We start from the raw sequence: 15732 nt of genomic DNA, 5'->3' as shown, positions 1-15732 counted from the left end.
TTTATCCCTCACAAGGACATCATCGTGAAAACGTCCAGAACGATCACTAAACACCAGAACCTCCACACACCGCGGGTTAGACTATTCATTCACATTTACGTTCAGGGCATTTAGCAGACACTTTGATCCAGAGCCACTTACAAGAACCAAGTGCATAGAACCAAGAGCCAAGCACTAACAATCACTAGGTTAACCCGTTCCCCGAATACAACAAAGATAGCCAGGATAAGAAGCTACAGAATGGAGTGAGGTTTGCCGTCCCTTAAGGTCAATCAAGTATCGCAGAAAAACATTCAGACAGTCATACATCTACAACGGCTTTTAAACGTGTCGGCACAATCATGATGGAGTGATCGAGTGTTAAAAAAGAAAGTCTTCATGTGTTGTGTGGGACAGCAAACCACAATACACAACATAATGTGTTAGATGTGTTCTGATAGGACCACAGAACTAATAGACAAAACAGCAGTAATCCCTGATGGATGGATGCATATTATGTTTATACTAGTTATATTATATTAGCATATTATGAATCCTAAATGTTTCCACGAGTCAACACCATGAAGAAATGATTATGACATAACTGTTATTGTTAAATGTTGACACAAAATGAATATGCGTGCGGTAATGGTTTGAGGAGAAGCAACCCCCATCTCTCCCAGTCGTGCGCTCATTAGAGGCTCTCTGTGTAGATCAGTACTGGGAGCATCATTCAACCCCACTACAATGACTGGATCAGTACTGGGAGCATCAATCAACCCCACTACAATGACTGGATCAGTACTGGGAGCATCATTCAACCCACTACAATGACTGGATCAGTACTGGGAGCATCAATCAACCCCACTACAATGACTGGATCAGTACTGGGAGCATCATTCAACCCACTACAATGACTGGATCAGTACTGGGAGCATCATTCAACCCACTACAATGACTGGATCAGTACTGGGAGCATCAATCAACCCCACTACAATGACTGGATCAGTACTGGGAGCATCAATCAACCCCACTACAATGACTGGATCAGTACTGGGAGCATCATTCAACCCACTACAATGACTGGATCAGTACTGGGAGCATCATTCAACCCACTACAATGACTGGATCAGTACTGGGAGCATCAATCAACCCCACTACAATGACTGGATCAGTACTGGGAGCATCAATCAACCCCACTACAATGACTGGATCAGTACTGGGAGCATCATTCAACCCACTACAATGACTGGATCAGTACTGGGAGCATCATTCAACCCACTACAATGACTGGATCAGTACTGGGAGCATCAATCAACCCACTACAATGACTGGATCAGTACTGGGAGCATCAATCAACCCCACTACAATGACTGGATCAGTACTGGGAGCATCATTCAACCCACTACAATGACTGGAGGGACAATGATCTGCGTTAAATGACCTTGTGTTAGTCTTAGTGAATCCCTCTTACTAGGCACTGGGGCTCATGGGGTGTTTCAAACACGCTTCTACGAGACCCTTAAACAAAGTCACGGCCACCGTCCCACTTACAGCCTGCGTCCTCAGACTCACTCCTCCCTGTTTGTGATTTACAGTGACGATGATGAAGGACGATCAACGTAATGAACCGCCGTTCCGACCTGACAGCCCACAGAGCCCAGTAAACCGCAGAGACAGTGAGCGCCATGCGAGGGAAACCTTTGATCGTGGGAGGACTCGTGACATTCTGCTGTGATACTTCCTAAGTGTTTTTTGTGTCTGTTGTCAGATATATTTGGAGTGATTTGATGTTTGCTGGTTTGTTCACTCTCTCTCACTCCCGCACTCCCTTTCTTGCTCTGGTGCCTCAGGAAATTGTCACGTCTTTCGCCGCCTTTTCAGATGGATATTGGAAAAAATTTAAGCGTTAATAATATGTCATTCATTGTTATAAATAGTGCAATATTTATTAGAAATGAATCATAATTCATCATTTACAACGGTATTCTACATATTGTTATTACACTTCAGTTAGGTTCTAGAGTTGGACAAAGGTTATGTCGATAAAATGATTCCTTTTTATATTATTCCCCATAAACAAAAAGCTTGACTGGGGCGACCTGCGTTTGGCCTTTAATCCTCTGGTCTCTCATGTGATCACATCAGAGTGCTCTGGGAGCCACAACCTAAATGCCAGCACCAGAGTACGTAAAGTTCACACACTTCTGCGGACCAAGTCGGACCGTCCCGTCCCCCTCCCCCAAGACTGATCTGGAACAGAGGAAAAGCCCAATCTTAAAATGTCACAATGCCACCGCGCTTAAATGACAGATGAGGTGGGCTGGTCCCGGGGGGGGGGGACAACGTATTACAAACGTTGCCATGTGCTATGGGAATCAAATCAAACAGAACTAACACTGCTATAGTCCTGTGTGACCGTCCAGAGATGGGTTTCAATCCCCAATGGATATCAGCATCGGCCTCGCAGGGCGGCAATTGACTTCCAAATATGGGCATGACCTTACGTTGCTCAAAAAAGCTCCAGCCAATCAGAATCCATAACTAAGTGACGCTGGCTCTCTTGGCCGTATCAGGGGGTACAATGTGAGGCAGAAACACCTCCTCCTCTGATTGGAGTCAGGGTTCCACTCTGGTCGGCTTATCAACCTCCGGGTATTTTCCAATTCATTTTCCGTTACCTTTCTGTGCTCACAGAGGTTCCTTCTTCCCTCTGAGCTGACGGTAGAGGCCGCCTCCATCTCTACTGAATGATGATCATGATAGATTCTTTAACCAATGACGACGGGGAACCCACGGCAGCAGGCTGATGGGGACTCCACCCTGCAGTACCTCTAGAGACCACGTGGCTCCACCCTGCAGTACCTCTAGAGACCACGTGGCTCCACCCTGCAGTACCTCTAGAGACAGTGTGGCTCCACCCTGCAGTACCTCTATAGACCACGTGGCTCCACCCTCCATTACCTCTATAGACCACGTGGCTCCACCCTCCATTACCTCTATAGACCACGTGGCTCCACCCTCCATTACCTCTATAGACCACGTGGCTCCACCCTCCATTACCTCTATAGACCACGTGGCTCCACCCTGCAGTACCTCTATAGACCACGTGGCTCCACCCTGCAGTACCCCTATAGACCACGTGGCTCCACCCTGCAGTACCTCTATAGACCACGTGGCTCCACCCTCCAGTACCTCTATAGACCACGTGGCTCCACCCTGCAGTACCTCTATAGACCACCGGCGGGCTGAAAATAATCCTCAATATGTAAACAGAGTCCGCTGTCCTGAACCAGACAGACGGCAGCATTGTGTACGGCAGCATACAGGGGCGAATCGTTTGATATCGGCCCGACTGCAGCTGGGACCTGGACTCAGTCGGGACGTTTTGCTGTGCTTGCATTGTGACAACACAAAACAAATAACAGCTTTCCTTTGATTGTAGCCTTCTCCTCATGACTTAGTCATCGTTTGATTTGGCATTCCAGGCTCTCTAGATGACAAATATTGAACGGCGTTCAAATATTATAAAAGATTAAAGTGACTGGAGTTAGTGTGCAAACCGTTCACAAATGGTAGTTAGTTTTACATTTGTGATTATTCTTTATCCAATTCTAAGTTATATTTTTCATTAATTTGGGGTTACATACGCCATTTTACTTTTATATATATGCCAATTCCTCTCTCTTTGTCTCAGCCACTTGCATTATGAAGCAGTCGATGATTAAAGGTCTCCTGTTTTATTCTAAGTTTCATAATGTATGAAGGAAACAGTGACCACACGTGAGCTGCCGACACCAGATCGTGCTACAGAGGAACAAAACGGGAACTCGAGAGTTCAGGATGGTTTAACGAGGCCAGCAACGCCGGGGTGTCCAAAATAATACCATGTTTGTGAAATAGTTTAGAAATATGGATATGTTTAGTCTGGGGGATGAGTTACAATGTTTAATTGGATGGTTATGCTCCATATAGAAGCAGATGGCATGGAAACGCCAGATAATAATTCTGCTTTGATGCTTAACTAAGTGAGGGATAATCTAAGGGCTCAGTTTAGTAAGAATCTGAATGTGCTAAAGAGCATTCACAGTCCTCCTGTCAACCCAGCTGGATAAAGGCTCTCCTCTTCTCACAGGGGTTTTGTTTGCATCAATCGGATTGTCTCGGAGAATAGACCCTATTTCACAGGGATGTCACCAAAGGACAAACACAGGTGTCTATCAAACCACTAAGGGTCTTTGTTGATCTACGAGTGCACAGGTTTCATGGTCTGTGTGTGACACAACACTGAGTGCTGATACAGAGTGCAGCTGGGACTGTACTGTACGTACTGATCATTGTTCACTCCGATTAGCCCTTCCGCCCTTCCGATGCACCTATTTTATGTTGTGCGTCCTGGCACTCAAATGAAAAGTTCTTAGATGTGTATCCTCTTATCCTAGCTATCTTTGCTGTATACGGGGAATGGGTTAACCTATTGATTGTTAGTGCTTGGTTCTACGAACATCCTTACTGTCACGTCGGAGATATATTGTTGTTTCTCTTCTGACAAATGTACTTATTGAAAGTGGCTTTGGATAAAGCGACTGCTAAGCGCCCTCAATTTAAATGAAACCTCCAGCTCTGCGTGCATCACTCAGCTCGGTGTCTCCAGCCGCCCTGAAACAGCCCTGAGTAACGACGGCCAGCCGACGACCCTCGGGAACCACAAGCGTCCGCAGACTCTGATCCAACGGGTCGCACGGTGAGTGGAAACAGAGAGCTGAATGTACATGATGAAGGGGAGGCCTGCGGGACGGCGCGGCGAACAGCGAGCAGCGCGCCAGTGGGCCGGACCCCGTTCACGGGTTGCTTGGCAACAGGCCAGCGGCAGAACTTTATGTGCTGGCGGAGCCAAATACATGATAAAAGAAACAAGCGAATAATAATCTGTGGTCGCTTATTACTGTTTACTAATGAGAAGCGTTTGTAGAACGGTGGAAGCGATAGCCCACCCGAGGTCACGCTGTTATTGAACGGTTCAAATCATTTCTCCCCATAAACGCTGAGAACGTAGCGTGGTGGGGGGTTGTTCTATAAATGATTTTATATTCTAATTATTCTTGTATCAATATTATTATTATTATTCTAACTGAGAGACTCATTCATACTCATTAATAAACCCTTTTTGTAGTTAGCATCAGTACTGTGTGTTACTGATGGCCGTTCCTTCATAACATACAGAACCACGATGGGACTCTGATCATCTGATCACGAAGACTTTGAGGTTCAGTCCGTTTCCCTTGAGGAGGCTCAAGCCTGTTGAAGCAGAGAGCCGTTTAGGAAGCTCTTTGTTTCTGTTTCCATCTGCTTCTATGTCCCGCTCCTAAAACACTGACAGATAAACCGTCACGGTAATGACAGCAGCCTCTTAGTCTCTGATGTCTCCTACGAGAGTTCACATCCTAAGAGCTTCAGATCTGGAACGCTGGGAGATGTGATGACAGCATTTCTGTACCGCAATCTGATTTTAGAATAACGGGCAGAGCAATATTACCAATAATAACATAATCATGTTTCTTGTTTGTGTGTAAACTAGCAAATACCGATGTTTACTCTAAAAGCATAGATGACAGTCGGATAAAGGGTTTCAGTGCAAAAGTTATGTTAGAAATGACAGCCTTGATGTGCATCTCTTGGCACACACACACACACACACACACACACACACACACACACACACACACACACACACACACACACACACACACACACACACACACACACACACACACACACCAACCCATTGACATTGTTAGTCATGTTGCATGAGGTGCTACTAGATTATTGACTCCTATATATATTTATAATATCCGTTGGGTTTATATAATGCGTTGCAGCAGAAGCTCTACATAAGAGTGTGTGGGGGGCATGACAGTGTCCACCACAGGGTGAACCGACACCCGATGAGGCCGAGCTGCCAGTCGCACGAGGAAGAGGAGGGACAGAATCCAGGAGATATCAGACTCATAGTAAGAGCATATCAACAGCTACGTTTAGCAACTCATTTTACTCTGCTGTTCCTCCTTATCTTTAAGACGTCACCTTGGATCTGGGAACAGCATTCAGCATCACGTTCATTATTTACTCCCTCAGGAGGTCCAAGAGTTTCCCGCTCAAGAGTGAATGCAAATGTCTCTGGAATCGTTTGGGAAGGAGGTTTGATGCTAACCAGGAGGAATACGTCTCGAGTCCTCACGTTGGTAACGAGGCTAGCAAGCAGCATCAGAAATACACAATACCACCGTGGTGTCACATGATAACCACCTGCCTCTACTTGTAGGTTTCAAATGTTTGTTTAAAAAGGAAACGTGTGGAAAAAGTCCTTCACGACAGTTCCCCCTATGTGAGGTAGTCGTGGAACAGTTGAAGAAGAGTCTCAGAGAAGCTGTGATCCTTTGGATCTACAGGCTCAGGTAAGAGGACTCAGTGCACCGGGGCACATGAAGGCTTATGGTAAAATATTACCATTTTACTTTACTGCTACTTCCCTCCAATAATATCACGCTGACAAAACAGTTTTGGTCCCCCAGTATCTCAGAGGTTTCATAAACACGTCTCCCAGCCTTTACCTGGGGAGCAGCCACTACTGCACCGCGGTGGAGAGGCTCCCCTCTCCACCGTGGTGCAGTAGTGGCTGCTCCCCAACACTAACAGAGGCACTTACCTCTTGCTGGAGATCTTTAATTACTTTGGTCTTTTTCTCCATCTCGGTCTTGAGGTACTTGATCTAAACGAAGAGGAACAGCAACCAGAAAACAAAGAGAAAACTGTTAAACCAATGGAAGGAAGGTTACACTGGGAAAAGATTAGATTACACAAATAACTTGTGAGAAGTGGCAATAAAGTGACTATTATACTGCTAGAGAATATGTTCATGATATTGGATTCCATACTTAACATTGCATATACTGTGCTAATTGACACTGCAAATTGACAATATTGTGCCGTTTATAAAGTGCAGTTTTACTGCTAGCAAATATTTTCATGATGATATTTGATGAACCACGATACAACTCACTAAATCAATAGTGACTTAGCTAAACAATAAACAAATGACCTGTATTTCTTCATCATTTCAAGCCGAGCAAGGCTCCTCCTATATCCTTAAAGTCTGGTTCTGAGGGTTTAGGAAGCGGTTAGGTAGGAGTTGACTTCCATCCTATCATTTCTTCATAGGATGTCTGAAACAATTTGAGGCATACACTGCTTGGAATCCGGCACAGCATGGAGCCAGCTCTCAGCCAGGTCTCCACTGTGTGACTGATTGAACACTGTTTACTTTGTTCTGTCCTTCTGAAGTACCATTTGCATTTGCCTTTTTAAAAGCCTCCCTCCCTGCCTCCCCTTTCCTGCTCAAGTTCTAAGTGACGGCATCCATTATGGTTTGTGTTTAGCCGCCTGTCAGGGCCGCAAATTAAGAAAGAGAAATAAACCCCATCCTGTTGCCTCTGGCTCAGTGCTCTAGTGAGGTGAGGAGAGCAGACTAAAGCCTGGTCCCTCCTGTCTTCCACCGGGAATAAAGAGACCTCAGCCGGACTGAAGGTGTCCTTCAGAGAGGTCGTCCTCCGTCTCTATCGGCCCTCGTGCAGGAGGCTGCAGCCCTGACACCGTAACGGCCTCAGGGAGGGAGACGGTAAACTAGACCTCAGCCGTTGACTCACATCGCCCAGCAGTGTGTGATAACATCACAGTTCATGTTGGAGGCTTTCCGTCACTGTCACGGCCCACGGGCACGCCTGGGAACATCTCCCAGCACCGGTGATCGTACTATTCAGAGCTGAGCCCAGGGAGTACATAATACAGAAAGTAGAAAAGGACCGAGAGAAGATGGAAACTGTCTGCTCAAACTTAGGTTTGAGATCAAATGTAAATGTGTTCTGAGCCCCAGACTGCATCTCTGATAGAGAGAAAAAAGAACTATCCATGTGTTATATTAACTGTGGAACATGAATAAAAAGCCCAAGCCATTATAGAAATGGATAAAGTGGGGTGTCAGGTGCTGGAAGGTGAAAGTGGGCTCTTGAATTAATGATGAAGCCTTGTTAGAATTAGATTGTGACTTCTAACGACCTACTTAGTCGTCATTTGTTACCTGAATCGAATGAGGCATTTGTCAGCTAATGTAAGCTAAACGAGAATGAATAATGTCAAACCTTTTAAAAAACAAAAAGGCGTTCATCATTTTAACCGTTGAAAGAAAATATGAATATATGAATTAAATAAAGTTCAGAGTATTTTTCCTCATTGTTCTGATTCGTATGTCGCTGTGGGAGCCTTTTGAACAATATTCCAAATGAATCAATAAGTGTTGTTTGTAGGAAGATAAATGTCAAGTCTAACTGATCACACCTTCCTGTGAGAATTGTCTTTCCTCATGAAAGGCTACGGATGTTGGAGTGATGTTTCTTGGTTTTCTGCTCCTTACATCGTGTTTGACAAACTGATGTTGATGCTAATGTCAAGCTGGACGTTAAAGGACAATACGGTGATCAAACCAACGTAGCTGCCTCGCCTAGCTGCACTAAAACATTGGTTACAAATAAAATCTGTCAAAAATAGTTCCCTGTACCACCTGCCAGGAATGTGAACTAAGGCAACATAGCACTCTCGTCTTTGGAATCAATTTGCGTCAGTCAGGGTAGAGTTTGTGGACAACATAACTGTGAATCGCAATACAAGTGCAATACAACATTTCCAATCACAACAACCAAAGCACTATATTTCTATTGTTTACATTCGTGGCACGAACACACAACATCCTCCGAGCCGATTCGGCCCCTCGAAGACAATTTGGTCTCACATCTTTTACATAAGGAAAAACAGTGAGACCGGTTGGGTCAACCAGTCATGTCCTTTAAACGTAAATGTTCTAATTAAAAGGAGCAAATGTTTGGAGGATCCCAGAAGAGCTCTGGCCAGCTGTCTCTGAGCTAACGAGGCCTCGTGCTGAGGGGTGGTAATGAGTTTCATGGCAGAACAAGAAACCTTCGCTCACATCGTCAGGGGACAAAAGTCACCGCGTTCACAGAGTACAGGGAGTATATATAATACATACATATATATGTATGTATAGTACATAAGCACTGCAACTCAAAGGCCCCTTGCCACTGAACCGATTAAGAGTCCTAAGAATAAATGCTTCATTTGGGCTGAATGTGTGACTGCTGAACAGCACTCTGCAATGCAGGGAAACACTAATGCTGTGTTTATTGAGAAATTAGAGTTTCAAGGTAATCCATTGACTAAATATGAATTGGAATAGATTTTGGGTTTTAAACATTGACGCCACTGCACCATTTTCAAACCCATAACCATTTTAACCCCAAAAGCATGAACATGGACTGTGTTTGGTCTGTTCAAAGGGGAAGAATGTAACAAAGCAAAGACTTAACCAGGCTCTGTGTGTGTGTGTGTGTGTGTGTGTGTGTGTGTGTGTGTGTGTGTGTGTGTGTGTGTGTGTGTGTGTGTGTGTGTGTGTGTGTGTGTGTCTGTTACATTGTGTTCCCTGTGCGTGTGTGCATGTGTGTGCGTACGTGTGCATGTGTTCCTGTGTGTTACACTGTATTGTGTTCAGTGTTTGTGTGCGTGTGTGTTTGTGTGTGTGTTTTGCACTGTAATGTGTTCAGTGTGTGTGTGTGTGTGTGTGTGTGTGTGTGTGTGTGTGTGTGTGTGTGTTACACTGTATTGTGTTCAGCGTGTTATTACATTGTGTTCCGTGTGTGTGTGTGTGTGTGTATGTGTGTGTGTGTGTGTGTGTGTGTGTGTGTGTGTGTGTGTGTGTGTGTGTAACATTGTGTTCAGTGTGTGTGTTTGTGTGTGTTTGTGTGTATGTGTGTTACATTGTGTTCAGTGTGAGTGTGTGTGCGTGTGTTTGTGTTACATTGTGTTCAGTGTGTGTGTGTGTGTTACATTGTGTTCAGTTTGTGTGTGTTACATTGTGTTCAGTGTGTGTGTGTTACATTGTGTTCCGTGTGTTTGTGTTACATTGTGTTCAGTGTGTGTGTGTTACATTGTGTTCAGTGTGTGTGTGTGTGTGTTTGTTACATTGTGTTCAGTGTGTGTGTTTGTTACATTGTGTTCAGTGTGTGTGTGTGTGTTACATTGTGTTCGGTGTGTGTTCAGTGTGTGTTAGATTGTGTTCAGTGTGTGTGTGTGTGTGTTAGATTGTGTTCAGTGTGTATGTGTGTTACATTGTGTTCAGTGTGAGTGTGTGTGTGTGTGTGTGCGTGTGTTTGTGTTACATTGTGTTCAGCATGTGTGTGTGTTACATTGTGTTCAGTGTGTGTGTGTTACATTGTGTTCAGTGTGCGTGTGTTACATTGTGTTCAGTGTGTGTGTGTTACATTGTGTTCAGTCTGTGTGTGTCTGTGTGTGTGTGTGTTTGTTAGATTGTGTTCAGTGTGTGTGTGTGTGTGTGTGTTACATTGTGTTCAGTGTGTGTGTTACATTGTGTTCAGTGTGTGTGTGTGTTACATTGTGTTCAGTGTGTGTGTTCAGTGTGTGTGTGTGTGTTAGATTGTGTTCAGTGTGTGTGTGTGTTAGATTGTGTTCAGTGTGTGTGTGTGTGTGTGTGTTACATTGTGTTCAGTGTGTGTGTGTGTTACATTGTGTTCAGTGTGTGTGTGTGTTACATTGTGTTCAGTGTGTGTGTTCAGTGTGTGTGTGTGTGTGTGTTAGATTGTGTTCAGTGTGTGTGTGTGTGTGTGTTAGATTGTGTTCAGTGTGTGTGTGTGTGTGTGTGTGTTACATTGTGTTCAGTGTGTGTGTGTGTTACATTGTGTTCAGTGTGTGTGTGTGTTACATTGTGTTCAGTGTGTGTGTTCAGTGTGTGTGTGTGTGTGTTAGATTGTGTTCAGTGTGTGTGTGTGTGTGTGTTAGATTGTGTTCAGTGTGTGTGTGTGTGTGTGTTAGATTGTGTTCAGTGTGTGTGTGTGTGTGTTACATTGTGTTCAGTGTGTGTGTGTTAGATTGTGTTCAGTGTGTGTGTGTGTGTGTGTGTGTGTTAGATTGTGTTCAGTGTGTGTGTGTGTGTGTGTTACATTGTGTTCAGTGTGTGTGTGTGTTACATTGTGTTCAGTGTGTGTGTTCCATTGTGTTCAGTGTGTGTATGTGTTACATTGTGTTCAGTGTGTGTGTTCAGTGTGTGTGTGTGTTAGATTGTGTTCAGTGTGTGTGTGTGTGTGTGTGTGTTAGATTGTGTTCAGTGTGTGTGTGTGTGTGTGTTACATTGTGTTCAGTGTGTGTGTGTTACATTGTGTTCAGTGTGTGTGTTCAGTACGAGGGATTCTCTCTCCGGCACTGCCTCCTCTCAGGGCGTTTTAATTAAGTGGCGCAGAACAGCGCCCGGGAGGCGCTGGCTAGGTAATGAGCGGCGGCCGCTGACAGGTGACAGAGCTGCTTAGCGCTGAGCAGACGCTGGGAGGTCAGCGGCGTCTCACCGTGGCCTGCTGCTTCTCCTCCCGCTCCCGCGCCTCCTCCAGCTGCTTCTGCAGCGCGGCCTGGAGGCTCTTCATCTCCTTCCTGCACGGCCCAGAGAGGGGGGGAGGAGGGGGAGGGGGAGGAGGGAGAGGAGGGGGGAGGGAGAGGAGGGAGAGGAGGAGGGAGGGAGAGGAGGGGGGAGGGAGAAGGAGGGAGGGGGAGGAGGGAGGGAGAGGAGGGGGAGGAGGGAGAGAGAGGAGAGAGAGGAGGGGGGAGGGAGAGGAGTGGGAGGAGGGAGGAGGAGGGAGGGGGAGGAGGGAGGGAGAGGGAGGAGGGAGAGGAGGGAGAGGAGGGGGGAGGGAGAGGAGAGAGAGGAGGGGGGAGGGAGAAGGAGGGAGGGGGAGGAGGGAGGGAGGGAGAGGAGGGGGAGGGGGAGGAGGGAGGGGGAGGAGGGAGAGGAGGGGGGAGGGAGAGGAGGGAGAGGAGGGGGGAGGGAGAGGAGGGGGGAGGGAGAAGGAGGGAGGGGGAGGAGGGAGGGAGAGGAGGGAGAGGAGGGGGGAGGGAGAGGAGAGAGAGGAGGGGGGAGGGAGAGGAGAGAGAGGAGGGGGGAGGGAGAAGGAGGGAGGGGGAGGAGGGAGGGAGAAGGAGGGAGGGGGAGGAGGGAGGGAGAGGAGGGGGGAGGGAGAGGAGGGAGAGGAGGGGGGAGGGAGAGGAGGGAGGGGGAGGAGGGAGGGAGGGAGAGGAGGGGGAGGAGGGAGGGGGAGGAGGGAGAGGGAGGAGAGGAGAGGAGAGGAGGGAGGAAGGGAGAGGAGGGGGAGGAGGGAGGGAGAGGGAGGAGAGGAGAGGAGGGAGGGGGAGGAGGGAGGGGGAGGAGGGAGGGAGGGAGAGGAGGGGGAGGAGGGAGGGGGAGGAGGGAGAGGGAGGAGAGGAGAGGAGGGAGGAAGGGAGAGGAGGGGGAGGAGGGAGGGAGAGGGAGGAGAGGAGAGGAGGGAGGGGGAGGAGGGAGAGGGAGGAGAGGAGGGAGGGGGAGGAGGGAGGGGGAGGAGAGGAGACAAGGTTTAAACCCAGCAGGAGCTCCTGGCAGAAAGTAGAATGAATGTCTGTCAAATGTGATTTGTGTTTGTGTTGTGTTTGATGGGTGAACTGGGAGGTGTTTGATGGCTGAACTGGGAGGTGTTTGATGGGTGAACTGGGAGGTGTTTGATGGGTGAACTGGGAGGTGTTTGATGGCTGAACTGGGAGGTGTTTGATGGCTGAACTGGGAGGTGTTTGAGGGGTGAACTGGGAGGTGTTTGATGGGTGAACAGGGAGGTGTTTGATGGGTGAACTGGGAGGTGTTTGATGGGTGAACTGGGAGGTGTTTGATGGGTGAACTGGGAGGTGTTTGATGGGTGAACTGGGAGGTGTTTGATGTGTGAACTGGGAGGTGTTTGAGGGGTGAACTGGGAGGTGTTTGATGGCTGAACTGGGAGGTGTTTGATGGGTGAACTGGGAGGTGTTTGATGGGTGAACTGGGAGGTGTTTGATGGCTGAACTGGGAGGTGTTTGATGGCTGAACTGGGAGGTGTTTGATGGCTGAACTGGGAGGTGTTTGATGGCTGAACTGGGAGGTGTTTGATGGCTGAACTGGGAGGTGTTTGATGGGTGAACTGGTAGCTGTGATGTAGCTGAGCTTAGAATGAAACGTTGTTCATACTGAACAATGGAACGTCATTCTAAAGCGGCTTGAAAGTGTGTTGACGGGGGTACCGGGACCACGGCCCCGTCGGGGGTACCGTGACCATGGCCCCGTCGGGGGTACCGGGACCACAGCCCCGTCGGGGGTACCGGGACCACAGAGCTCGGAGCAGCACGAGCACATCGGCCGTGTCCTGCCCAGCCGACTGTGCAGTCAGGCTGATGTCATGAAATCAATGCAGCCACACTGGGTGGCTCAGGGTGGGATTTGACTCGAGTGTGGTCATGCACTTCAATGTTGGACATGCCAGAGACCTGTCCCCTGGAAGCAGCCCAGCACCTCCGCACCACTCCACCCCCCCACACTCACTTTATATTCTGCTCCGCCACGGAAAAAGAAGTGAATCCATTTTTTAGAAAGGTTAAAACCACCCAAACAAAGGAAAACAGGGCGCAGAAGGTGAAATCCAAAGGCAAATATTCCTATTTTAGCGTTATGCCAGTCACTGCTGGGTATGAGGTTAGTGTGTGGAGGGAATGGTCCAGACGTCAGTAGGATAAAGCCGTGCTGAAATGTCTCTGACTGCTGCACCTCCTCAGCACATACTACACGCTAAATAACAAAGTTTGGAGCAAACTCATTTTTAGAGGGTTATGGAATTACAGTTGTCTAAAAAGAACTTTTCACAATGAATCACGTTTCCTATGATGAAGGAGCAGCCTAATTACAGCCGACAGCAGCGAGGTGGGGCCGCATTAATAACACAATAGATTGCTGTATTCCAGTGCAGGTAGTGCAGGCTCGGCACCGTTCTGCAGCCTTCCCATGTTTCTGGGCCTGACGCGTCAGACCTGTCGCCCGCTTTTGATGGGCTATTGATTCGTTTTAAAAGATGGTGACCACGAGGGGCAACGTTCAGACGGCGTGAACGCCGCTAACGTCCCCTCGGCGTCGTTCAGGAACGTTAAGGAACGCTGAGGAACATTCAGGAACGTTCAGGAACATTCAAGAATGTTAAGGAACGTTCCGGAACGTTCAGGAACATTTGGGAACGTTCAGGAACGTTACGGAACATTAAGGAACGTTAAGGAACGTTCAGGAACGTTAGGCAAGGGGCTAAAATCCACACTGCTCTACTGCGCTGCGTTAGTGAGTTAAAGGGGCGTAAGTGAGTTAAAGGTGACAGGGGTTGATGAGTGACAGGGGTTAGTGAGTGACAGGGGTTAGTGAGTGACAGGGGTTAGTGAGTGACAGGGGTTAGTGAGTGACAGGGGTTAGTGAGTTACAGGGTTAGTGAGTGACAGGGGTTAGTGAGTTACAGGGTTAGTGAGTGACAGGGGTTAGTGAGTGACAGGGGTTAGTGAGTGACAGGGGTTAGTGAGTTACAGGGTTAGTGAGTGACAGGGGTTAGTGAGTTACAGGGTTAGTGAGTTACAGGGTTAGTGAGTGACAGGGGTTAGTGAGTGACAGGGGTTAGTGAGTTACAGGGTTAGTGAGTTACAGGGTTAGTGAGTGACAGGGGTAAGTGAGTGACAGGGGTAAGTGAGTGACAGGGGTTAGTGAGTGACAGGGGTTAGTGAGTTACAGGGTTAGTGAGTTACAGGGTTAGTGAGTGACAGGGTTAGTGAGTGACAGGGGTTAGTGAGTGACAGGGGTTAGTGAGTGACAGGGGTTAGTGAGTGACAGGGTTAGTGAGTGACAGGGTTAGTGAGTTACAGGGTTAGTGATTGATAGGGGTTTGGTAGCAGTGGGGTTCAGTAGTCATACCGCTGCTTGCTGCTGAGCTCCAGAACACGCTGGATCGCCTGCTTGGCCACCGGGTCCTCGCCTTTCAGGACCTGGAACAGAGGAGGAGGTTCTTTAGAGGTTGACACCAGAAGAACGCGTGGTGAACAGAGGAGGACGTTCTTTAGAGGTTCATACCAGAAGAACACGTGGTGAACAGAGGAGGAGGTTCTTTATAGATTGACACCAGAAGAACACGTGGTGAACAGAGGAGGACGTTCTTTAGAGGTTGACACCAGAAGAACACGTGGTGAACAGAGGAGGAGGTTCTTTAAAGGTTGATACCAGAAGAACACGTGGTGAACAGAGGAGGACGTTCTTTAGAGGTTCATACCAGAAGAACACGTGGTGAACAGAGGAGGAGGTTCTTTAGAGGTTGACACCAGAAGAACACGTGGTGAACAGAGGAGGAGGTTCTTTAGAGGTTGATACCAGAAGAACACGTGGTGAACAGAGGAGGAGGTTCTTTATAGGTTGACACCAGAAGAACACGTGGTGAACAGAGGAGGACGTTCTTTAGAGGTTGACACCAGAAGAACACGTGGTGAACAGAGGAGGAGGTTCTTTAAAGGTTGATACCAGAAGAACACGTGGTGAACAGAGGAGGAGGTTCTTTAGAGGTTGATACCAGAAGAACACGTGGTGAACAGAGGAGGACGTTCTTTAGAGGTTCATACCAGAAGAACACGTGGTGAACAGAGGAGGAGGTTCTTTAGAGGTTGACACCAGAAGAACACGTGGTGAACAGAGGAGGACGTTCTTTAAAGGTCGATACCAGAAGAACACGTGGTGATGAGAACACTGCATGAAGGCTTGAAGCTGCTCTGATC

At 47.6% G+C, this 15732-nt stretch overlaps 1 protein-coding gene across 2 annotated transcripts in view; it reads right to left on the bottom strand.

The window, feature by feature from the left end:
* Nucleotides 1-15732, bottom strand: part of luzp2 (leucine zipper protein 2) — a 113883-nt gene that overhangs the window by 39637 nt on the left and 58514 nt on the right. For both annotated transcript variants that reach the window (XM_060071287.1, XM_060071286.1), the window contains exons 3-5: nt 14885-14955; nt 11460-11541; nt 6686-6748 (exon numbers count right to left, since the gene is read on the bottom strand). In XM_060071287.1, coding sequence (XP_059927270.1) covers nt 6686-6748; nt 11460-11541; nt 14885-14955 — 216 coding nt within the window. The remainder of the gene's footprint in view (nt 1-6685; nt 6749-11459; nt 11542-14884; nt 14956-15732) is intronic.

Source organism: Gadus macrocephalus, chromosome 14 (genome assembly GCF_031168955.1).
Source record: "Gadus macrocephalus chromosome 14, ASM3116895v1".
Taxonomy (NCBI): Eukaryota; Metazoa; Chordata; class Actinopteri; order Gadiformes; family Gadidae; genus Gadus; species Gadus macrocephalus.
This window is presented reverse-complemented; position numbering and strand designations above follow the sequence as displayed.